Here is a 25,741-nt window from a genome sequence, read left to right as displayed (position 1 = left end):
AATTATTTCAGTTCCCTGCTGGCTTTTCACTACCAGACTATCTTAAACACACAGTAGTTAGAATCATAACATGCATTTGTCTGCCATTAAATTGTTGGTACTGTTAATTGATTTCAAACTGAATTTTCTGTTTTCTCAAGATTATTGTTGTGTCTCTTACTGTTGTTCCAGTGTCAACATAAGATAAATGATTTGACGACAGGAGTTGGAAGAGTCTTTTTGAAATGTATCTAATTGGGTTTGATGTGATTTAGAAATTTAGGCCAAGTTATGGCTTGAATTGTGTCCCACAGATTTGTTGAAGTCCTAACTCACTGTAACTCAGAATGTGACCTTATTTGGAAATAGGATTTTTTGAAGATGTGATTAGTTAAGGTAAAATGGGGCCACACTGTAGAGTAGAGTGGAGCCTTAATCCAATATTACTGGTGCCCTTATAAAATGAAGAAAAAAGACACAGAGATAGAGACACACTGGAGAAGACAGCTATGTAATGATGGAGGCAGATTGGGGTGAGCCAACTCCACGCCAAGGAACAAGGACTGTTGGCAAACACCAGAAGCTAGAAGAGACAAGGAAACATTATCCTCTACAGGCTTCAAAGAGAGTGTGGCTCTGCTCACACCTTGACTTTGGACTTTCAGCCTCTAGAACTGTGAAAACAAATCAAATTATTTTTTTTTAAGCTACCCAGTTTGTGATACTTTATTCCAACCACCCAGGGTAAATAATAGCTTTTGGTACTGGGAAATAGGGTGCTGCTGTAAAAAATACACATAAATGTATAAGTGGCTTTGGAATTTGATAATGGGTAGGAGCTGGAAGATTTTTTGAGGCACTTGATTAAAAAAAAAACCTAGATTGCCTTGAAAAGACGATTGGCAGAAATACTGACGTTGAAGGCTATTCTGGGGAGAAGTCAGAAAGAATTGAGGACAGGCGTAAATGAAGCCTCTGTTATCTTAGAGAAAACATATATTGTCAGGAGTAGATGCTGCTAGAAATGGAAATGTTAAATGTGCTTCTCAGAGGGAAAAGGGGAACATGTTATTGGACACTGGATGAAGGGTGATCTTTGCTATAAAGTGTCAGAGGACTTGGCTAAATTGTGTTCTTCTGTTGGGCGGAAGGTAGAACTTGTAAGCAAAGAACACGGATATTTAGCTAAGGAAATCCAAGTAGAAGGTACAGCCTGGTTTCTCTTTGTTGCTTATTTAAAAATGTGAAAGAGAAGATAAATTGAGGAGTAAACTGTTACGCAAAACCAGCACTTGATGGTTTAAAAAATTCTCAACCCACCTAGATAGTGTACCTTTGTGTCTGGACAAACTCATAAATCCAACCTACCACCTCCGCAGAAGGCAGAAATAGAAATGTGATTATCCAGAAAGATCTGAGGAAGACCCTCTTGTCCTAAGGCTTGGACCTCCATGAACTGGATTCAAAACTAGTCATGGTTTTGAAAAATGTGTACAAGTAAAAATAATGCTGGCCTGGACAGAAATGTACAGAGACAGGATGAAATGCAGGAGTAACAACTCTCAGGGCAGAGTCACAGATTCAAAGTCCTGGGCTTAATGGACCTCCTTGGGTAGAGAGGGCAGGACTGCCACCCCAGTGGACCTAGAAGGCAGAGAGTTATCCTGCCAGCTCCAGAGGACACAGCACTGAGCTGAAGGGGACAGTCTCAGGTCTGCACACCCATGGACATCCATGGGATTTTCCCTGCAATGGTTTGGATTTACCTGGGACGTGTAACCCTTTTATTCCCCCCAATTTCTTCCTTTTGGAATGGAAATGTCTATCTTAGCCTGTACAACTATTTTATTTTGGAAACAGGTAATTTTTTTCTGGTTTCACAAGTTCACAGATGGAGAGGAATTTTATGCAGGAAGAATCATATCCCAAGTTTCACCCATAACTGATTTAGATAATGAGATTTGGGACTTTGATGAAATTTTGGACTTGGTTGACAGTAAAACAGTTAAGACTTTTAGGGTTGTTGGATTGGGGTGAATGTATTTTGCTACATGTGAAGGACATGAACTTTGGGGGGCCAGAAGATGGACCTTTTAAGTTTGAATTGTGATGTCCAAAGAGATGTGCTGCAGTCCTAACCCCCAGTACCTCAGAAAGTGACCTTATTTGGAAATAGGACAATTGCAGATGTAATTAGTTAAGATGTGGTTATATGGGAGTAGGGTGAGTTCTTAATCCAGTAACTGGTTTCCTTATAGGAAGAGGAGAAAAAAAGAGAAAGATAAAGATACACTGGGAGGAAATGTTCACGTGATGACAGAGGCTGAGACTGGAGTGATGTATCTCCAAATCAAGGGACACCAAGGATTGCTTGCAAATACCAGAAGGCAGAAGAGGTAAGGAAGGAACCCTCCCTACATGGTACAAGGAAACTTGCCTTGCTGACACCTTGATTTCAAACTTCTAGTTTTCAGAACTGTGAGAGAATACATTTCTGTTGTTTCTAGCCCCTAGTTTGTGGCATTTTATTATAGCAGCCCTGTAACACTAATATAGTTAGGAGATGAATACAAATTTTAAAAATCAGACTGCTTTGTTTTCTTTTTAAAAAGTTGCTGCTGCCTCTTGCAGCCCTCAGAAATGTTCATCTGACTCAGGAGCACCCTCCTCCCCTGCAAAAAATAGAAGAGTGAAAGCAGCTACTTTTCTGACAGGATGTCTGTGTCCTAATCAGCAAAAATAGTCAGTCAGTCAGTAGTTTCTTTTGAACTATGTACATTTCTCAGTGGCTTCATCTTTGTAAATAGGATTTTTTTTCTAGGAACAGGTAGTGTAGATAAAAATGTTTGTTTTATTTTAAAAAGTTGATCAAGAATAAAATTTTGGTATAATATTTGCAGTAGGACACAACATTTGCAAAAAGGTATGCTATTTATTATAAATACGGAATGTAAGTATGAATCTACATATGAAATATACATACCTGGCTTATCTTCTTTTTTTACTTGTGGCTCTAAAAACGTGGGTAAACATGAGTAATGATGATTATACAAAAATTTATTTCCTGTACTCATGTATATTTCTGTTATATACTACTCATTTTTAATCTTCCATATTAATTTTCTTCTTATGATTGCAGCATATTAATACAAACACAAGCAAAGGTTCCTGTTATCAATTACAATAAAATTATTTTAAGAAAAATGGAAATGGGAACTAAGATTTTTAATGAGAAGTTAATGAAAGATATTGGTTTGTACATCCAGGGAATAAAGGATGAAGGAAATTTTCAGCATAGGAAGTTCTCAGAAATACAAGTAAGATAATCAGCACATTGTCTGCACAAGATAGCTAAGCCTTTGACTTTATGCAAAACACTCAACAATAGAATCAGAGGATGAGTAAAGCATGCTTTTAAGATTTTTTTTTTTTTTTGGCATGCACATAACATACGTGGAGACTTGGGCTTGACTTCTTTGCCTGGAAAATGTTTAAAGATTATTAAAAAAATAATTCATTCCACTGTTATTGAATCAACATTGTATATGATAGAATATTATATATTTGGAAATCAAAATCAAACACTGTAGACCCCAACTATCTTTTTGATTGAAATTTTTCCAGGATATGTAATTTAATGTTCAAGTCATTACTAACTGAAAAAATATTTTAAATAATAAAACGGTTTAATTACATTGCACCATTAAAATATAATTTGCTTACAAAGTCTTGTGTGCAATGTTAACTGTTTAATCTAACATTAAGATAGAACATGTAATTTTATTTTGAGAAATTACTTTTATCCTTTCATTATCCAAGAAGAAAAATTCAAGACTACTGTTTTCATTTCCATTAACAATAGCAATGTGTAACCTGTCCCAGAATAATATATTAATAAGTGATTGTTCCTGACTCTGGAATTCTTGATGACTGGAAATGCACTATATGTGTTTATTGCATATTGGATTCCTAGTGCAGGGGTTGGTAAATTTTATGTGAAAGATCAGATATATATTTTTAACTTTTGGACCATATGATCTCTTTCACAGCTATTCAACTCTGTTGTTATAGCACACAAGCAACCATAAGCATTATGTAAATGAATAGAAATGGCTGCATTCCACTAAAACTTTATTTACAGAAACCGGTTGCCAGTCTGCAGGTCCTCCAGCTTTCTTCTTTTTCTTCAGTTTTGTGTTGGCTATTCTGGGTTTTTTCCCAATCCATATAAACTTTAGAATCTCTTAGTAAATATCCACAAAATAACTTGCTGAGATTTTGATGGAGATTGCACTGAATTTGTAGGTCATCTGGTGAGGTCCATGGGCAGGTTTGATGCTGGAGTTTGGGGGCAGGCAGATCTGGTGGCTGGGTCAGCAGGTGGGCAGGCCTTGTGTGTAGGTCCACAGGACTAGCTTGGTGCCTAGGTGCATGTGGACCAACCAGGTGCTAAGGGCCATCAGGTTGGGTCTGGCATCTAGGTCTTTGGAGCTGCCCCAGTGCTGGAACAGTTTGGGAGTCTGGTTTCACAGAAGCCAGCACAGAGGTCTGAGCCATGGGGGCTGGCTTGGTGCCAGGGCAGGCCAATAGCCTGAGTCTGTGGGAGCCAGCTATCGGCTGGGGCCTCAGTGGCTGTCCTGGAGGTTGGATCTGCATTGTGGCAGGCCAGGAGCGTGGGTTCACAGAGTCCACTTGGAACCTGGGGCTACTGGGGCCAGTTTGATTCTGGATTATGCTGGAAATCTCAGTCTGTGGGAGCCTGCCTGAAGCTTGAGGCTGTAGGTGCTGGCCTAGCACTGAGGCATGCTGGGAACCTGAAGTCTATGAAAGCCAGCAAGTGCTGGGATGGGCTAGGAGCCCCAGTTTGTAGAACCTGCTAGAAATCTGGTGTCTGAGGCTGTGGGAGTTGGTAGGTGCCAGGATGGGCCAGGAACCTGGGTCCATGGGAGCCCTCTGGGATCCTAGTACCCTGGGACCCACCTTGGGTCATCCTGGTGCTAAGACAGGCCAGCTCTGGGGTCTGTTAAGTTGGGTGTTCACTTCACTCCCCTCCTCCCATGAGGATGGTGTCTCTTTCTGAGCTGGGCTGCCCAGGCTTGGGGAAGGGGATTGGGAATATAATAGATTCATTTTTTCTGCTCTCCTCATTTTGTCTTTTCTCATTTCTTTGCTTCATCCAGGTGTTTTATTCCTTCACATGGAATACTTGGCTCTTGTGTAGATATTTTCATGCACAGAGAATAGTTTAAATTGATGTTTCTCGGAAGAAATGAACACTAGAAATTCCTGTAACACTGTCTTGCTAATGTTAATCCTAAATATACTTTAGTTCTTTTACATTCCTAGTTTCATGATCTCATACATTCAGTTATGAGAGTATATCATACCAGTTTAAAAGCTGATGAAACCTCACAGGCAAATACATCTGCAGATATATGAATGAATAAAGTACATGTAAATGTATTTTTATACATGGTCTAAGCTTATATATCCCCAAGGTCCAAATTTAGGCAGCAATAAGTGTAGAAACAAGTATAGAATGTTTATTAGAGGAGAATTCTGTTAAGGAAGTGGTTGTCAGACAGCAACATCATCTAGCAACTTAGAAATATAAATTCTTAGTCGCACCCCTGATCTTCAGAATCATTAACTCTAGGTGTGGGCCATCCTGCCAGGTATATCTGACACATGCTGAAGTTTGAGAACCACTGTTTGGTAACCATGGCTACATTTGTTAATAGCATTTATGTAACAAAAAATCTAGGACTATTTTTTACAATTCTGAGTTCCAGCTAATTGCATATGACATATTTTAGCAAATCTGGCTTAATTAGAATCAGAGAAAGCTTTCGATCTTCTGAGACATAAATGGATAAAGCTAAAAACAGAACATGCTTATGTTGATTATAGTGTGTCAACTTTTCAACATAGATGACAGTAATATTCTATTCAGATGTTTGTGACTGAGATCTGTAAAGGATGTGATGTGAAATCAAATTCATATAACACAAGATTGTTTTAGTTTTACAAAGGAAACCAAATCTTTGTAATCTTGATGGTCTCATGGAAGTAGTAATGGGTTCCATATTACGGAATATATTTCAAATAGTAAGTAGTAATATAGTAAGTATATTCATACATACATATATTTTTTTTACTTATAGGGATATTAGTTTTTATGTTTCTATTATAGCTTTTATATTTTATGTATTTTCTAAACATCTTGAATTGTATTAAGACAAATAAAATATAAATGCAGTATTTTCCATTTCTATCCTTCCTATGCATAGACCAAAAAAAGTCATATTCAGTAAGTAAAAAAAGAAAAAGGAAAACAATTAAGAGTTAAAATATTCTAAAATGTTAGACACATGAATGATAAAAATCATAGCAGTCTAAAATTACATACATAAAATAAAAGCCTGTCTACATCTATGTATATTAAAGAGTTTTGAAAATAATATCTGACAAAATTAGTAAAATTTTGACCCAGTACAATCAGAAACTATTTATCATGTAATACACTGAAACAAGCAATAGATAGATATCTTCAGTGTTGGGTCTAATATCATTCAGACACTCATTTACTGTGCAACCTTGACATGGCTATTTAACTTGTCCAGTTCTTCCAAAAAGAAAAGAAAGGAAGGAAGTTAGATTAGATGATTTCTAAGATCTCATTCAGGTCTAAAATAACATATTTACACTAAATATTAATTTAGATTTAAATAGTAAATCATTTAAAAGGGAGACAGTTTAGATAACCAACCTGAAATGTTGCAGCATTAATTCCTTTTAGGTTTATTATTTTAGTAAGACTGTTTATTCAGTTCCTGATAGATTTTTCTGCTGTGGAAGCATGTTTAAGTCTAAAACAGATTAATAAGCCTTGTTCTTAAGACCAGTTAGTCTGTTCCAAATATAATATATCTATATACACAGCTATGTAGTACAGAGCAAAAGTTGGCTCTGTTGTAGGTACATATCTTGACCAGAAAGAACTAACAGGCACTTTACTTTTTAAATCAACTTATAGGTTAATATCTATGCTTTGTGCTATATATATATTGAATAAGCAAGCTATTTGGAGGAGGCAAGAAAACATCATAAGAACTTTTACGGGATGATTGAATCAGTTCAAAGATCATATTACATTTTGCTAGAGGCCGTTACTACAAAGCTACAGGTTTTATGAAATTGTCTAATCTTTTATTTCTCAGAATTAAAATGGAAAAAGTATAAATGTTAAATATGTAAAACATATTATAAAACTCTAAAGGAAAATGTTTTCTGATTTGTACATGAATTTGGGTACAAATGTTCTTTTCCTTCTTTTTTCTATTTTAAAAGCTGCAATACTTGGCAGTATATTAAGATTGTGTTTGGAAAGTTCTTTAAGGTCTACTGTGGTCATGTGGCTTCCTGGATGCGTGAACCCAGTGAAATTTGTATACAGAAATGAGTTTTTCACTGGTTTTGCATCCTGCTAAGTTTTCTAGACACAAATTATTTTGTTAAGCTTCTTGAGGCTGTACTACAATATATTTTTATGGACTATTTTTAGTTATTCAAGTATCCTACCTTTGACCATTCTGTTCTCACAATCCCTCTCAGACAGTTATCTTATATTTTGCCTCAAATGTCTGGTGAGGAACACTTTGGGTCCTAGTTCCTGATGTTCAAAAGGAATTAAAGTGATGTTGATGTTTAGCAGCAAATGTTTTGTTTGCACCATGACCAGGTATGAGAGATTAGAAGTTAAGAGAAGCAATAGAAAGATAGAAGAGGCTAATAAGAACCATTACTTTGGAGTCTTTTTTTTTTTTTTTTTTGGTACAGAACTTGATCTAGCCTTGACAGTACACCATCATTACCAAACTATTCAATCATTCATTCAGCAAGTGTTGACTCAGCCTTTAGTACATGCTAAGCACTTTGGTTTCCCAAGAATATTTAGCCTATACAGTTTACCTAGTAACTAAAACTGAATTATTATGGACAAGTTTAATTCTGGTGACAGTCATAGAAATTCGATTTGGTTGAAATACTTATGCTGGGTTCATTTCTTTCAAAGGGTATAGAAAAGTATATCCCTTCCAGATATATCCAGTATATCCTTTGAAAAGTTGGATAAGAATAGAAATATTTCCATGTATAAATATCATTGTGTTAATCTACTAAATTGAAAAACAAAAATATCTTATCTAAGAGTATTGTTTTAAAAACTGGACAGTATATTGAGTGTTACAATAGTACAAAATTATCTTATAGAAGTACAAAAATATTATTCATATAAGAAAGAAAAAAAGGAGATTGAGAATAAGTTCAAGAAATTAATAAATTCAGCATATTTTAGAACAGCAAAAAAGATATAAACTAAGCAATACGTTAACAATGGAGGAAACTGGATTTTTGTAAATCTTGTAGTGTTCTGTCAGAGTAGCCCACATATTAGCTTGGAAACAGAAACCTTTCTAATAGAGTTGACTTCTTAACAGGCAAGTGTCTAAAAAGCTCCTGAGGTTTGTTTTTTTTTTTTTTAATTTAGAAGAGTCAGATCAACTTCCTCTGTAGTAAGTAATAAAGTCTTCATTAGTGAATTGCTTTTGCCACCTTGAAAGCTCTCAATTCAAATCTCATTACTACCTCCTTCCTCAATTAGTGTTTTGGAGTGGGTTGAAATTGGGAAGGAGGATTTTCAGTGAAAATTTTATGTAAAGGGCAAGAAAAGAGCATTTAAAAAATTCTCATTAATTACAGAAGGAAGAAAATCTTTCTGAGAAAAATCTTAAAACTAAAAATTATGACTTTTGAAGGAGTCTACCATATACATCACTGAGGAAGTATCCAAAGAAGACGAAATCTCTATTTAGTGGTTCTTTGTTTACACTAACGCGTAAGTGGAGTTTAGTAGTTTTAAATGAGATATCTTTATTCTTCCTTTTTCTCTTAATAGAGAGGACTTTCCTAGGATCCAGAGGGCTTGCATCTTTCCTTTCAATCAACTGAGAAAAACTGTCCCCATCAGAGATTGATTCAGAAGTTACTAATGGGACCGTGCTTGACTGATTCAATTGGCTAGGAAATATGTCATCTCCCAATCTCTAGCAGATACATTTCATCAGAGAAACTTTTAAGCCTACAGTCCTCAAGTCATTATTATAAATAAAAAAGGGAAAATTTTAGTACAGAAGTGGTCAACATTCCAAGGTTAAGCAGGAAAAGGGTTATATTTTTTTTCTACAAAATAAAAATTGCTTTCATTTCTGTAAACCCAAAGGCTATTGATTTCATTTCTTTCAGATTTTGAAAGACTATACCAAATTTTAATTCTGGAGAGTTATCTCATGTACTTATTAGCATACTTTATAGCTAACACACTAAATGTTTCTTCTGTGCCCAGAACCATGCTAAGCATTTTAAATAAAATACTTTAACAGTTATAGTAACCCTTAGGTCAATTTCTCATTTTAGCAAAATAAGAAACCCAGCTTCCAGGTCCATTTGGTAGAATAACTAAACTCTTACTACATTTGTTCATTCAGAGACCTTTACTGAGCTTTTACTGTGTGCTAGGAACTGTTTTAGGTGCAAGTAATGAATGAAGTAAAGCAACAAAAATACCACTGTAAAGAACATGTAATCTACTGCCATGATTTGTTATTAGTATCATCTCGATTTATCTAAGGATTACTTAAGGCTTCCAATTCAAAATATATGAACCATCATGCCAACAGTTTGTTTGTTTGTTTGTTTATTTATTTTGCTTTCCACCCCTGCCCTTATCATCTCTATTTATATTTTTCTGAAAATAGAATAATAGTATATCTGAGGTTTTAAATTTGGCAGTAAACTATATCTGTGACATGTTGGCAAGAGGAATGTAGATTACATTTTATGTTACCTTGAAGTCAAAGAGAACGACACATGACATTGTCTTAGAAATCAAGTTGAGTATATGAGTGTGGTCATTGATATGTTGAAAGAAGCTAGATCATCCCACCTATGAATTTTCTAACCTGGGAATTCATTTCATCTTTATTTCAACTTCCTTGCCTGTAGCTTGGGGAAAATAATGAAACCTAAATGACAAGATTATAATAAGACCAAATTATATATGTATGTGAATAAATCCTCTTAATTAATTGATTAATTGCTCCACCAATATTGGTTATTTTTTCATTTTCCAGACTTTGGATTAGTTAGCATTCAATAAATGTTCTTACTACATAGTAAAAATAATTTGAATTTTCTCGATTTACTTTAGGCTTCCTTGTGGTAATAAGCCCTCTCAGCATATTATAATGACACATACCTCGTAACTACTCAGTAAACATTAGTCTATAATAGAAATAGTGGTTGACCTTCTGAATTGACATGGCTGTCTGTAGGGAAACTTATGAAGTATTCATCACCAATGCCACTTGCTAGCAACTACACAATTTTTCATGTCAGCCTAATTTTAGTAAATTTTTTTGTCCTGAAAGAGAATGATTGCTCTACTCTTCAAGAATTTACAGTAGAATTTTTTGTCTACTTTTTTATGGGAAAAATAAAATGAAATTTTGAGATAGCAATGACTGGGTATGAATTTATTATTCATGCAAGGATATCCTCATCATTCTAATTGCAATATAATCAGACATTGTTTCTAGTCTTCCTCATTTAGCTTTTCTTCTTTGTTAGACATGTATAGTCACTCATTTTAAAAATTTTATTATCTTTGCTCAACTGCTTTGCTATTGGATAACAGAAAAGATTCTATGTTGAATAAATTTGAGAAACACTGAGAGAAAAAAAGTTCAGCAGGTCAGACTGTTAGACTTCCATAATGGGTTTATAAATATGATGAACTCCAAGGGCTTTTCCTAGATTTATTTAACTTTAAAACTCTTTTATGTACCAATAATCATGACTAGTCCTCTATGCAAAACACTTTGCAAAATACAAGTGCAAGAAACAGCTTACTTAACTGCCCGACATCCTCCCCTCTTTACAGTTAGAAAGAAAAACTCTGTAACAATAATGGTATTGATTTTTATTCTTAGCTGAACTGTATAAAATTATATGGTTTTTAGAGGAAGATGGACTTAGTTCAAGGTTTTAAAATTAAAAATGGTATCATGTGAACTACTGGGGAAATACAACACAAGTGAGATTGAGTAATGAATGAGGAAATCTGAATTGAAAAGGAAATGGTTTGATCTCCGTGGTGATTAAACAAAATAAAATCCTTTTAGGCATTATAAAAATAAATCCTTTATCTCTCAGGCCTTTAAAAATGGAATTTGTGTATGCCTTAGTTTTTAGCATATTTACATGTATTATTGCCTTTTATAGATATGGCAATGCTGTAAAATTGTAAAGACAGTTGCTGTTAAATCTCTGATAGATTAGAAACCATTTCAACTACAGTTTTCTTGGTATTACTTCGCCCTCTTTTTACACTGCCAAGCTGTTTTCCTAGATAAACGCACTCTCTTTTTGCCTTTTCAGACAAGATTTTAAAATAATAGCCTACAAGTTACACAAATTATACAATGTATATTTTCTGGCCCCAATTCCTGACTTCTAATCAAAGGTCTCAAAATACAGTAATTTGGTTTTCCCCCTCCCAGCACCACGGAAACTGCTCACAAGATCATCAATGACTCGGTATTATATATTCCAATGAATACTTTTCAGTCTTTGTCTTACTGTAAATTTCTGCTACGTTTGACACTTTGACAGCTTCCTCCTCCTTGAAATTCTTTCCTCTCTAGCTTCTGAGACGCTATTTTGAGCTTCTAAGAGAATGTTTTTAACTTCTTCAGAGCATCCTTCTCCCCCTCCATCCACTTCTCACATACCAGTGTCCTTCCTGGTTTGCTCCTTCAGTCCTCGCTCCTTCTCCTGCATCACATTCCCCTTGATAGATGTCAATAACTCATTGTTTAAGCCAGCACATCTTTGTTGGAAACTTCCAAATCGACTACTGTGTTTTCTCCCCAGGTGCCTGGTAAACACTCCTAAATGCATATCCCACTTCTAATTCAACATGTCTCTCTCTCTCCCTCATCCCTTCCCCAATTAGATGATAAGGTCTAGGAGGACAGGAACTGGACTGTGTTTACCAATGTATGTTTGCACTTACCATATCGCATATCATATAATAACTGCTCAACAAAATTTGTATAATAAACATGTCAATAACTTACTTAAATCTGCCACTTCTTTTGGAAATTCCAATCACACAAAATAACATTATTCCAAGACAGAAACATGGGAATTATCCTGGATTTTTTCAACACCCTCTTTCCATAGTATGGCAATTTTACTTCCTAAATACTTCTATAATAACCTTCTTCCTTCCTACCAATGCTCTGTAAAGATCTGATAACCTAGAGGCATCAGTGCGATAGTGTCATTCCCCAGAAAATTGATTTCCTGAAACTACTGTCCTGAAACATCCTCTTTATCTTCAATCTCTGTAATTAGCCAGAATGAGCAATTCAAAACTCTAATTTAAGCTGTATCTCATTTTGCTTAAACCTTTGTAGTTGTTCCCAATTCTCCCTAGGAAAAAGGACACAACCCTTACTTGGAACACAACTGTTTCTCTCAAGCCTCACCTAATCCTACCCTCCAATCAGACCTTATGCTGAGGGGAGGGTGAAATCCTTGTAGCTCTCAACGTCCCTCACTGCCTCCAGCCTCTCCTGGGGCTTGTGCTGTCCTCCTGTCTGGAATGTCCTCCCCAGGCTTTCTTCACCTGGCTAATGTCTACCCATCCTGTGAGACTACTCTTTCTCTTACCAGATTTTGTGAAGAACCTTCTTGCCTTTTGAAGTAAGAGATGTTCTGCCAAAGTTCAGCAGGGGTTCTGAGCTAGTGGGTGGGTCTGTAGATGTATCCCTTGGTGCATTCATGGGAGAGGGTGAGCTCAGTGTCCTTCTGCTCTACCACCTTGGCACTCCCCCTAGAGACCACTCCTGTATTCTCTCCTTGGGGAATTTTTCTCTGAACCAATGGTCTGGAAAAATAAAACTTTCCTCTGTTTAGAAAGCTCACTCTGAATATCTTTTTCTTGTTTGTTTGATTTTAATTACATATTCCCTTTTTGTTAATATGAGCTCTTTATTTACTGATCTCTGCCTGGATACAATATATTTCTTGAGAGTTTAAGTTATTCATCTTTATATCCCTAAAACCTAGCAAAGTATTTAATGAATGGTAGAAATTCTATAAATACTCATTAAACTAAACTTAGCTGTTGATCCTACCATAACTTAGTTTTAATTAATGAAATTTAGATTTAATTATCTCTACAATTTATAGGAGCCCTACATATTCAAATATCCAATGTTTTCTAGTTAACTTAAAGATTTATATAAAGTATGTAAGTGGTTTGTGTGCACATGAGCACATGCACATGTGTGAGAGAGACAGAGAGACAGAGAGACAGAGAGAGAGATAGAGAATGTAAATTCTCCTATCTATTCTGTCAAAAGATTCAGTTAATAAAATTTACATATATATATATATAGGATCACTATGGTAACTTTTGAATAGATATTGAAATATATTTATTTTACATGATGATAGACATAAATTGAATAAAGTAACCAATTGGAAGTAAGTTCTTTAAAAGATATAAACCAGAGATCCTTTGACGACTGATAGCTATGAGAACATACTGTTCTTCGCTGACTAAGTCATTTACCCATGGTGTCAATATCATAGCCAGCTGGTAAAATACGAAGACAGGTAACCCTGGACATACATGTTCTTCAAGCAAAGTATAAGTTTATTTATTCCTCCCAAGCTCAAGTGAATTCATACCCAGAACCCATTTGCCTATGCTATGTCAGGAGAAAGGAATGGCTCAGTCATTTCCTGGATGACCAAAGTCCAGAAATCGCCCAGCAAATGAGGCAGTGGATGGATAGTGCCCGCCAGTGCTCATTAAGTGTGAGGACCTCTCTGCTAGTTAGAAAGCAACCATTTGAAAGCACATGTGCATTTTAAATTAGCCAAGTTTATAAAGAGAAGCTTGATATTATTCTTTCCTGTAGATATGGGCAACAGTAGATGTTTGTGAATTCTCTGATAATCTTTTTTATTCTTTCCTGTAGATATGGGCAACAGTAGATGTTTATGAATTCTCTGATAATCTTTTTTATTCTTTCCTGTAGATATGGGCAACAGTAGATGTTTATGAATTCTCTGATAATCTTCCTCAAATTTTAATGTGCATAGTAATGACTGGGGGTCTTGATAAAATTCAAATACTTATTCAACAGTTACTAATGGGACCTAAGATTCTGCATTTCTAGTAAGCAACCAGGTGATGCTGATGTTGTTCTGTGGACCACCCTTGGAACAGCAAGAATATGGATGATAACCTTTTTATATTTTTCTGCTTTCATAGCTCATGAAAGCACTTTAACATACATTATATCACATGATTTTCACAATAAGTGTTAGAGTAGCAGAGAATATATTGTCAACAGTAATCCTACTTTACAGGTAGAGTTAGGGATATGCAGAACTTAGGTGATTTGTTGTAGGTCACTCTGTATCTATAGGGCTCCTCCCTCTATACCACTCTGCCTCTGTTGAACTTTTACATTTAAAAAACTAGCTCTACGTGTGCTATATCATAAAGCCAAGGCACATGTCAAAAATAGACATTTTAAAATAATTACTAACCAATGTCACCCTTTCCATAAGGATAATTTTATTGACCTGTTGTGGCTATGGTGGCTTTTGAGTGATTTTCTGTCTTAGAAGTTAGAGAAGAATGCACAGCTCACAGCAGCAATAATACCTGAGCTGAGACACAAAGTTAGAAGAAACCCATTCAACAAACACAGGTATTACATGATATGCTACAGGAAAACATATGCAAATAGACCAAGGCTGGTGAACTAATGGTGTGTGTTTATAGACAGAGAACAAAGGCTGGGTGGGAAAATAAGTTGCCAAGATAGCTAGCAAGGTAGACAGGGGGAGATGCTTTTGATACTGACCTGACTTGAATGGAAAGTTTTAAAAAGTCACTAAATAGATGAAAATCCACAGAATTGGTGATCTTTTTAAAATGTCTGTGTGCTGGGGAGACAGATTGTGGTGGTGGATTAAACAAATGGAAACCACATGAAGAAATAAGTTAGGGGAAGTATAATGGAGTGGCAGTGAACCTAACATTGTTTCCCTACAGATATCCATTTAGAAAATATAGCTGGTATAGGCTTATGGTAGATCTTTGAAGAGGAGATGGAAATAAGATGATCAAGTCATGGGTTTGTATATTTATTCAGGCAAGAGAGGATGAAAACTAGAACTAGGGTCTCACCAGGAGGGGAAAAAAAAAGGAGAGATCAAATTTGGGAGACACATAACTTGGTTCTTACTTGGACATGGGGCTCTAAAAGAGAAGGGGAAGCTGTAAATGAGGGAGACGCTTAAATCAATGTAACTGAATGCTGAGTCATGAGTTCCATTTTTTGAGATAAGACACAAAAGAAAAAAGAATGTAAGGAATATTGAGTTCAATTTTAAACAAAGTGAGGTGCTGGCAGAATAATCATGTGAAGATGTTGATTAAGCAATTAGAAACACAGTTATAAAACTCTGAAGATTTTATTTGTGAGTGTTAATTTTCTTAATAAAGAAGAAAAATAAATTATTGCTTATTACTTATGCACAAATCTTTTTTGTTTTTAATTACATTACTACTTAAAATTAATGTCCGTTGCTTCCCGAAAAGAACACTTAGCTATTCTTCAATTACCTAATGAAATGCATTTCCTGTTTGCCATCATTTTCACTGAAGGTAAAAAAACAAAGAATTTAGTGGCTAATAATATGGCATGCTAAAATAGATGATTGCTACAATGTGGCTTCAGTATTTTAAAATGTAGTCAGCTTTTATTGTTGTTTTATTATTAACACTGTGGGTTAAATGATTCAGTTTCTGCCAAAGAAAAATTTTTTTGAGAAATAAGAGATGGTGAACATGGTCAAATATTATCTAGAGGTCGCATAATATGAAGCAAGAAAACTGCCTCCGGGATTTGACAATGGACGTATTAGCGGTCATCTTCCCGGAAGAGATTTTAGGAGGAGGTCGCTCAACAGGAGTGGCTTCATACCCACTCAGCTTTATTTTAATCTATTCTTTCATTATTTTCTCAAAGCTTGGGGGAATTTTTTTCCGCTTCATAATTAAGCTGACTCCCTCCATCTATAGTGTGTGTCCCGACATGTCATCTCTGGGGCAGTTCTGTCTGAATTAAATCTCCCTCTGAGATCCTCCTCTCCCTGGGATGCTCCACCCTGTCACACAAACAACACCTGGTTCCTTGACTCCTCCTGCTGGAATGTAGCATTTTGCCTCCCCTTAATGACAAACTGCTGAAGAATGTAGCTTGTGTGCTGCCTCCACTTATTACTGATAAACTCTTTTATTAATTCCTATAAGCTTTCTACTTTCACCAATTTCCTCTCAAAGAGGTCACAAGATGACAGATTTTTGTCAAAGATAATGGTTTTTCTCAGTCATCACTTCCCTAGACTTTCCTAAGACATTGTTACTGCTGATTTTTCTACTTTGTCTTGGAAGTGTCTCCTCTTTGGGATGCTGATAAACTGTGTGTCCTGATTTCCCAGTCCTTTTACTTTTCCAAAAAGCTGCCCTTCATTTCCTTCTCTATTTTTTTTTTCCTCCATGTTCCTTTTTCTTGAAGAAATTCTTTTTTCCTTTGGCTTCTAACTCTAAACTTCTAAACTCATGAATACAAAACCTAGTCTGAGGATTCAAAGTGATTGTTTCCAATTTCCAGGTGTCTCTAGGACACCTCTATGTGGATGTCCCACCAGCATCCACCCCACCTGCTTTTCCTTTGCAACTTCTACATTTGATCACTTTCTTCATCCTTTCATGCTTGAGACCTTGCAGTTATACGTAGCTAATGTCATCAATTTCTTGCCTTTTCCTGTGAAACAGCTTGATAATTACAAAAGCAGTGATAGTATAGAGACTATGATCATATTTTTAAATTGTATGTATTCATATACTGAAAGGATATATAACAAGATGTTATTAGTATTTTTCAATGGGTTGCTAGGTCCTGTGATGGTGATTTTTAAAAACTTAATTCCTAATAATTCCACACAGAACATTAGGATGGCTATAAATAATCTTTAAACAAAATTCACTTCCTTATTGCTGCCTCTCTGTACCTCCAGGTATCAATTTCTCCCATCTCTACTTTATCATACTTAGATTACTATAAAAGTTCTTGTGTCAAATCTCCAATTCAAAATTCTTTCTATAGGATTTCACCCTGCATAACATTATAAGACTCATGATACCACTTTCTTCTCAGTCACCTTTTAAGACTCCTAAATTTTTCATTCTGGCTTCCTAAGCCCCCTTTCCTAGATTCCCAGAACCACGCTCACAGGGCTACACATCACTACTGCAGTCATACCATCTTCTGAACTCATGTGACCCCTGGAATCTCCTTTGGCCCTTGGTCCTCTCCTCACTGTCCTCTGCTTACGCCATGAGCATCCCTACCTCCGGCTTAGCTCCTAAATACAGCTACCATTTACAGAAGTTGAACCCCTTGGCAAACAACAACCCTATTTTTTTTATAACCTCCCTATCAGGTGGGTATGATGACCTTTATTTAATAGAGAAGAAAACTGAAGCTCAGAAATGTTAAGTAAAGTTACACCCCTGGCAAGTGGCAAAGAGAATGAAATTCATGTCTTTCTACTATAAAGCTAGTACTTCTTCCACCATGCTTTATAATCACCTACCTGTCTCAGATGCTTTTGCGTGTCCTTAAAATCCCAGCTTAAGCCATTGTCTCCCTGAAGTTTTCACTGACTACAGGAATGCCCCCCTCCCTAGACAACTCGAGCACTCTTCGCTAATATAGCTAATTGCCTTGTAGCCTCTTTCAATAGGTTGTGTCCAGGAACTTGATCATACTCTCTTGGGATGGAAATAGTAGCTTATCACCTGTTTCTAAATTTTGTGTCACCAAACACAATTCTTGACATACAGCAGTGATTTTAGCATAATATGTTTTCAATAAATTGTAAATTATTTGTATTTTATAGTAAAAGCTACCTTTAATGCTGATTTTTCTTTCTTTATAGGAAGACTAAAAATAAACATAAATGTTTAATGTAAACTAATAATAGGACATTTATAGTGCATGCATTACTCTTTCCAATATATACCCACAGTAAAGTAAAGTATAAAATACAATGTTATCCTTACAGAAAGGGGCAACACCATGCATCTTTTTTTACCTGATCAGCAGTCCCTCCCTGACTCTGGTAAGAGTGCTAACAACCATGTAGAGCAATTTTTATACATCGTTTTTCCTTCTCTGCTGATATATCTAAAGCTCAATTATAACTTTTGTTATATGTCATTTTGTCAATATCATATATTTTTCCTACTGTTTAAAATTGCTCATTTTTCCATTTATCTTTCAGAGAATGCATACTTTCAGATTTTATTAAGTCACTTAAAATGACTATGTTCATTTACGAAAAGTAAGAAAACACTTGAACAATTCCTTTTGATATGTTGGCAGTAATTTCAGTAGAAGTGACAATAATTCACATTAATATTTAACTGTACATAAAAGGGTAAAACAAGAATTAATTAAATATATGTTAAAATCTGTAAAAATGACTATATGCAAATATCTTAAGACCAATGATATGAGTATCTGGTATAGATACAATTCTTCTTTTGCATATGTAGACATAGACATATAAATATACAAAATATTTGGGATAGTATCAGCCCTAGAAAGATTGTAATTAATTGGAATTTTCCTCAGGAATTTTAATCTTTTTTTCTGCACTTTATTCTGTGATATTTCTTTTTCTAATTTTTAACACCTGTCTTAAGAGTGACCAGCTAATCGCATCTTCCTTTCTTATAGAAATTGTTTTCAGGAAATCTCTTTTAAAAGTATTCCAATTTTCAGATTAATTGTCAATAAGACCATGGATTACCCCTCCAAAGAATATCCGGATATTTAATTAGTGGGAAAGAAAATGGTTGAATCTGTTATGTTGAACCACATTAAACTGCTGTTTTTAAGGTAAAAGATGGTTGAGTATAGGTGATTTCATAAGGTTCAACAATTATAAGAATAAGGTGTAGGCATTTGTCACAATCTGGCTAATTCCTCTGAAATTCAGATTGTTCCCTTAGCACATTGTAAACAGTGTTCAATTGCCCAGTAGATAAATAAGGAGCAGCGTATGCTAACAGTTTTAATGCTTTGACAAACTTACCCAAAATTTGCTACCAGAAAACAGAATCTATATTAATTTTAGCATACATTTGTTTACTGCTTATTACAATTAAAATACTTGGGGTGGGTGGGAACACAAGTATTTTTTCAATGTTTTCAGCATCTCAAGGCCTTACACAGTCCTGATTATAAAACAAATCCTGTTCATTACAAACAGAATACATATTTGTATGTAAATCTTACAAAGTGTTCTTACCTGCTTTGGACATCTTTTCTTTTTTAATTTCAGGTTCTGGGGTAAAACATTTACATGTACACACACAAACAAACAAATAAGAAAAAAATAAGCACGTAAGGAAAAAGCAGTACTCAGTGGAACAATAGGCAAGTTTACTAGATTTTTTTCATTTGTCTTCAATTTCAATCATAGTTACACACTTTAATCAGTATACAATGGAACATGTTATTTGTAGCAAACTTTTTAAAGTAACTTAAGCGAAAGAACTTTGATTTAAAATCCAGTTTGCTAAAAAAGTGTTTCACTAATCAAGGAATTTGGCATTTTGTCTTTAATAAGAGCCCATTTCTTATGATTAATAAATTCCCTAAGTGTTGCAAATAAGGAAATGAACCTAAACTGCTCAGGAAAAAAAGTATTGTAATTTTTCCTAATTTGCCCAATTTAAGCAATTTTCTATTTTTGACTACATACATTAAATTCATGGAGCGCCATCTGGTGGTTAATTTAATCACTTCAAATTTGTATATTTGTTTATTCTAGTATTCGTTATTAATCTTGTAAAATAAATTAAATTGGCTTAACTTCAGTATGATAATATAAACACATTAAAATCAAGTATTTTGCTTTATTAGTGTCCTAGGACAATAGCTTTTGTCCAGAAACTCTGCATTCTAACTTCATATCAGTATAGGATAAGTACATAGTTTTTTGAGCTATCCAAGGAATATTCATAACGCTATCCCAACCACAGTAATAATTGACTATATCTTCATGTCCCCAAGTCCTTCCTCTTCTTTAAATAATTTTGCCTTGGCCTCATAGCTCCTCTCTCTTGGCATAAAGTCCTGTTTTGATTAATGGGAAGGCTCTGGTACATTACAATTTTTCCTTCCTTCAAACAGCAGAAAAACTGATCTCATGGTTAGGATATCACTGAGTGCAGACTTTGTGTCAGGAACAGTGCTGACCAGCTTTATTTGGGTTTTAGCCTAATAGAGTCTCAATTTCCAGAGTTACAATAAGGAAAAAGAAAAGCTCATTTGCTTAACTGTAGAATTTTATATAATAAAGAGTTACATAGCCCTTCACAGTCTGCTTCTTGTAATGCTTGAATGCACATCCTGTACAAAGGGATTTATCTGCACTATTATTGCACTTCCACTCTCCCTGGCACATCTCTCTCTCTCTCTTTTTAGTTAACACAGTCTACTTAACTGGGTAGGATGTAAGCTCTTCTAATGATTTCTATGTGCCTTAATGCTATATAAAATTTTGGTCTACAATTTTATTTAATTTTTATTTATTGTCTGTATCCCCTCTTTAGATTTAAGTTCCATAAGGACAAGAGCTGGGTCTTGTTTACTACTCAAATATCAGCATTCGGTCAAATATCTAACACATGGTATACAATCAATAAATATTGCAGAATGAATGGGTGAGTGAACAAAACACTGAGTGTAGAAAGAGGAAATGCCCCCTCTTGTGTATCTGCAGTCCTAGGAGAAATTGATTCATCTCATGCCTCTAGAATTAGAGATAAAAATTCAGTGCCCTCGGATGGGGTCCGTAGGCATTTTGCTCACCACGAAGAGCTGTCTATTTGAAAGAGCTTTGCCCCTCACTCTGCACCTGGTTCCCTCCCTTGTCAATCACACTGCCACTGTAATCTTGACATGGAATCATTTTACCCTTAATGTTTGTCAAAAGATCTTTTGTAAAAAATAAAAGCTATAGGGAATATTTTTTATCAGCTATGAGCACAATACAATCAGAAGCGACTTCTGCCTTGTTCATAGAATTTTATAACCACTCTTATTCAACATGCACATGGCTGTGGACCCTCTCACAATGATAGACCTATTACCTATTTGGTGTTACGTGAACAACACTAACAAGATAACCTCACAAGTTACAAGTTCCTAGACAGTGTGGAAAGGAGGCTCTTGGATCACAAAATCTGACTTTAAAAGCAAGCTTGTTTTCTTAGTTCTGTGACTGTGGGTGCTATTTAAAACTTCAAGTCTCAATTTTGTCACTGATGAAATGGAGAAAACAATATTGTAAAATTGATGTGAGAATTATGTATGAAAAGAGCTTACCTATGTTAAAATAATGCTCATAAACTTAAATGATCTCTCAAGGTAATTTTCTTTTCTTTTTATAGAATTGGGGCTTTACTCTTGAATATGCAAAGCAGGAATTGATATATGAGGATTTCTAAAGTGAAATCTCTCTTATTAGTCTATTTGGTCACTAAGAACTCAGTGCCCTCATTTTGCAGATGACTTTTCTACTGAAGTTTAAGTCCTTAATTTTTGAGTCATATCTGGATGCCTGTTCTTAGTTATATAAAAACAACATCTATATATACATCCACATGTATATATAGAGATACATATATACATTTTTAAAGTTAAGTCAAAAGGCTTCATTGAGAAGTTTCAGGAAAACTAAAAACAATGATAAATGCTGAAGGTTGAGACCTGGAGGCCAGAAAGAAGGACTGGGAACATATTTTCAGCCAAACTATACTGTTTAACATTTTTATCATTGATTATTATTGTATAATTTTAAAAAAATCTGGTTTCTGTAAACATTTTTCACTTGAGCCCTTCATTTTTGGCTCCACACACAAGAACTGCAGAACCATGGAATCAAGCAACCCCCATGCTGAGTGGTTGGGGCAGGCAGCCTGCCATTTCCTATGCAGCGCTGACTCTTCCAGGCTGTTGATTTCACTTATGAAACGTACATTGCTGATGGGCCTGGGGAGGGGAGATTCATCAAGGATTTTTCAATGTCATCAACACTATGGTCTCAAGGAAAGCAGGCCAAGCAAAACTTCAGCACACACGTGCTGGAGCCAGAGGAGCGCAGCAGTGGAGATCAACTCTGTTTAGGAGTCTCTGCTGTGTCTTCATAAAATGAGAAGAAAGAAATCTACGCAACATACAAATTCCAAGAATATGCATTCTTTTAAGAATGTCTCCATTTTAAATACTTTGCAAGGTAGATGCTGAATGCCACTGCTTTTTCTTTTCCCAATCTTTTTTGTTCTCATTATCACATTTGCTTCTTCAGCACAGCCTTATATGTGCAATAAAATATAATAATAATTATTATTGATTTTGTAACCAGTGGTGTTTTGTACTTTCTGCATATACTAAGTGTATATCTGCATCATCTAGAATTTATTTATAGAATATTAAATATTCATGTGTTTGTTAGCTCTCTAACCCCAGTAGAATATCAACTGCTTGAGTCCTGGGATGAATTTTCATTTTCTCTGCTGTATGGTAGTGCCTAGATCAGTGCTTTACACAGACTAGGGATCAATAAATATTTGTTGCACAAATGACCAATTACCTTATATAATCCTCGTTTACCACTCCTATTAAGTAAATACTAGTATTATACCCACTTTACAGATAACAATACTGAGGCTTAATACTCATCTAAGTGTGTACTCCCTACGAAATGGAAAAACTAGTATTTGAATGCTGATTTTTTCCAACTCCAAAACTTTAAGCACTTCTAAGCACACCGCTATAACCACCGGTTGATACAGATAGAATAAAAGCATTTAAACATTTTGTTCATAAAAACTACATAGTAAGCCACGTACTACATCTTATAGGTACAAACTACTAACAGAGTCATTAAGATTGTGATTGACATGAGCAATTAAGTCACTGAGGTTGCTGATTTTTTTCAGCCAGTCATTAAATCATGAATCATATAAACAGTTTCCTAAATCAAGCCAGTTAAATTAGATAAATTGGATAGGAAACTGATAGCTGTCTCACTCAGTCCTGGAGTAGTACTCGATATTTAAAGGCATGAGAAATTTCACATTTAAAAGCAGATCACCAAACCTACTTTTGTAAAATATACAAAGGAACTTCAGCATTGTTATCCCTAGCCAACTGTATGTGAGTTTTGGTCCTATGGGATCTGGAAAGCTTGGTGGCAAAGGAAGCAGGTCACATTGCCAGGCATGAGTTCCAAATCCACCTCAGCTGGCTGTGTGACCTGGGCAAATCACTTCCAGTGCTTCAATTTTCACAATAATAAAAAAAAAGAATTGCTGTGAAAATTAAATTGAACACGACATGTGAAGCACTTAGAAGAGAGTCAGATACAAAGCAGTGTATGTTAGTCTCTTTACTGATAATTAAAATTATTTTTCTTATATTTTTCTACCATCATGTTAAATAAAATACATTTAAATATAAATATTTTTTTAAAAAACAAAGCTATATTAAAGTAATATTTATAAACTTCTTCTAAACCCATAAGTCTGACATCATTTCAGTAACCATTTGCATTTTTTGATGAAAATCTGCTACCACTGCTATTACATACACATGAGCACATACACAACTTTACTGTGTCCTCCTTATATTATTTAACAACAAATGGTATGCAGAGCACACCACACACACACACACACACACATCCCCTTTCACATTTTGTCTTCTGCTTGAGGCATTATTGCATGGGTCAAAGAACTGTCACAGCAATCAGCCTGGCTACAAAATTTGGGAGTTGGGAGAATCCTCATTGAACTCATATTTCTTCTTAACCATGTCTTAAGAAGAATTTGCAACTATGAGGTCTGTTTTAATAGGGAGCATTTGATTTCATCTGCTGTGAACACATTACTCTGTGATCCGGGTAAAGACAACAGTGAGAAAGACAAGACCTGACCACCTTTCAGTTTGATCTGGAACTTCTTCAGTTCATAGACTTCCAAAAGAAAAACCTGTCCTGTGAGGTCATGCAAAGAATCAACATCTGACACCCTCTACTCCACAACCTTCCATCTTATTTCTGTCTTTCTCTCCTTCAGTAGTCCGTGGAATGTTAGTATTTCCCCTTCCTCTTATTTAACCATGTTCATATGGTTATGAAGCCTCATGTATTCCCTATGCTTTATTTTTCCTGCTTGAGTTTCTAAATCAGTGTTAGCCTTGGTTGGAACGGAGGAACGCCTTCATGCATGATAAAGGGGCGAGGTGACAGCGTGCTCAAGTATCGCCCAGCCTCATCCAAATCAAGGAGTTGCAGAGATCATTTTTGCACTGCAGTTGGAGAAAAATAGACACAAACCAGCTGAACAAGAAATTCCTCAGTTTAAAAATGTATCTCCCTATTTATTAACCAAACGATCTAATGTAAGACATCTAAACGCTCTAAACTTTAATTTTCTCATCTTATGAAATGCGAACAATGATAATTAGCTGGTGTATCTGTGGCTATGATTAGACTGAATAATTTAACAAATATTTCCTGAGTCCTCATGTACTAATACCTAAATCATAGGTATCCACGGATTGGATAAAACCATTACTATGTCTCGTCTGAGGCATCATTGGAGGCCACTCCACTTTTACTCTTTCTTGGCTCTCTTTTTTAAGTATTGTGAAATCTTTGAGGACAGGGATTTTGTCTTGTTCATCTCTGGAGCCTCAGGGCCTAAGACACCCCTAGAATATTATACTAACACTCAAAAATTGTTACTGATACAAAACAATTTAAAATGTGGTTTCAAAATGCCAAGAACATCAGACTTAGAAGCTTCCCTTCTAGATGGTGTAGACCAATATATAAAGTGGAATCCCCGTTGCATTAACCAAAACTTTACCTGGATGGAAAAGCCCGTTAGAACGAACCCACTAGGACACTTGACACTGCTGTATATTATCTGCAGATTTTCATATTTAATTTGTTCCAGTCAGCTATAACTAGCCAGAGTAACTAAGTGAATTAACTAGTTTGTAACCGGTAATTTCAAAGCTGAAGCCAGAGTCTCAAATAACTGGGCACAGTGCTTTTTCCATAACACATATGCACACACACAAATACCCTCCCTCAACACACGCTCTCTCTGTGCATTTGTGTCTGTGTGTGTCTGTCAGTCTCTCACCTCTCATTCCCATTAGGTCAACAAGAAAAACCAGTTACGCTTTACAAGCTGCTATAGGTATAGTTTTAAAATAGCTCTAGTTTGTAATATAAGCGCTTAATGCATGACTCAATACTTTCTGCCTAAGACCTGATTCTGCAAACCTTTCTTGGCAAAATTCCCATAGGACTTTGATGCTTACAGGGAAAGTTTGCTGAGTGGACACTAAAGACACAAAATGAGCCAGAGGGCATTCTCTCTTTGCAGTGCAGAATAAATGCATACATTTTCCCTGCCTCATTCTGTTATCATTTCATTTTCATGCTCCTTTGTCTT

The 25,741-nt window shown here is 35.5% G+C and overlaps 1 protein-coding gene across 7 annotated transcripts in view; it reads right to left on the bottom strand.

Annotated features, from left to right (window-relative positions):
• TRDN (triadin) overlaps positions 1-25,741 on the bottom strand; it is a 306,540-nt gene that overhangs the window by 38,265 nt on the left and 242,534 nt on the right. For 6 of the 7 annotated variants that reach the window (XM_064486726.1, XM_064486727.1, XM_064486728.1 and 3 more), the window contains 3 exons: positions 19,513-19,548; positions 3,433-3,459; positions 2,963-2,992 (listed from right to left, as the gene is read on the bottom strand). In XM_064486726.1, the coding sequence (XP_064342796.1) occupies positions 2,963-2,992; positions 3,433-3,459; positions 19,513-19,548 (93 nt within the window). The remainder of the gene's footprint in view (positions 1-2,962; positions 2,993-3,432; positions 3,460-19,512; positions 19,549-25,741) is intronic. The other variant, XM_031456244.2, reaches the window with a different exon arrangement.

This window comes from Camelus dromedarius, chromosome 6 (genome assembly GCF_036321535.1).
Source record: "Camelus dromedarius isolate mCamDro1 chromosome 6, mCamDro1.pat, whole genome shotgun sequence".
Taxonomy (NCBI): Eukaryota; Metazoa; Chordata; class Mammalia; order Artiodactyla; family Camelidae; genus Camelus; species Camelus dromedarius.
This window is presented reverse-complemented; position numbering and strand designations above follow the sequence as displayed.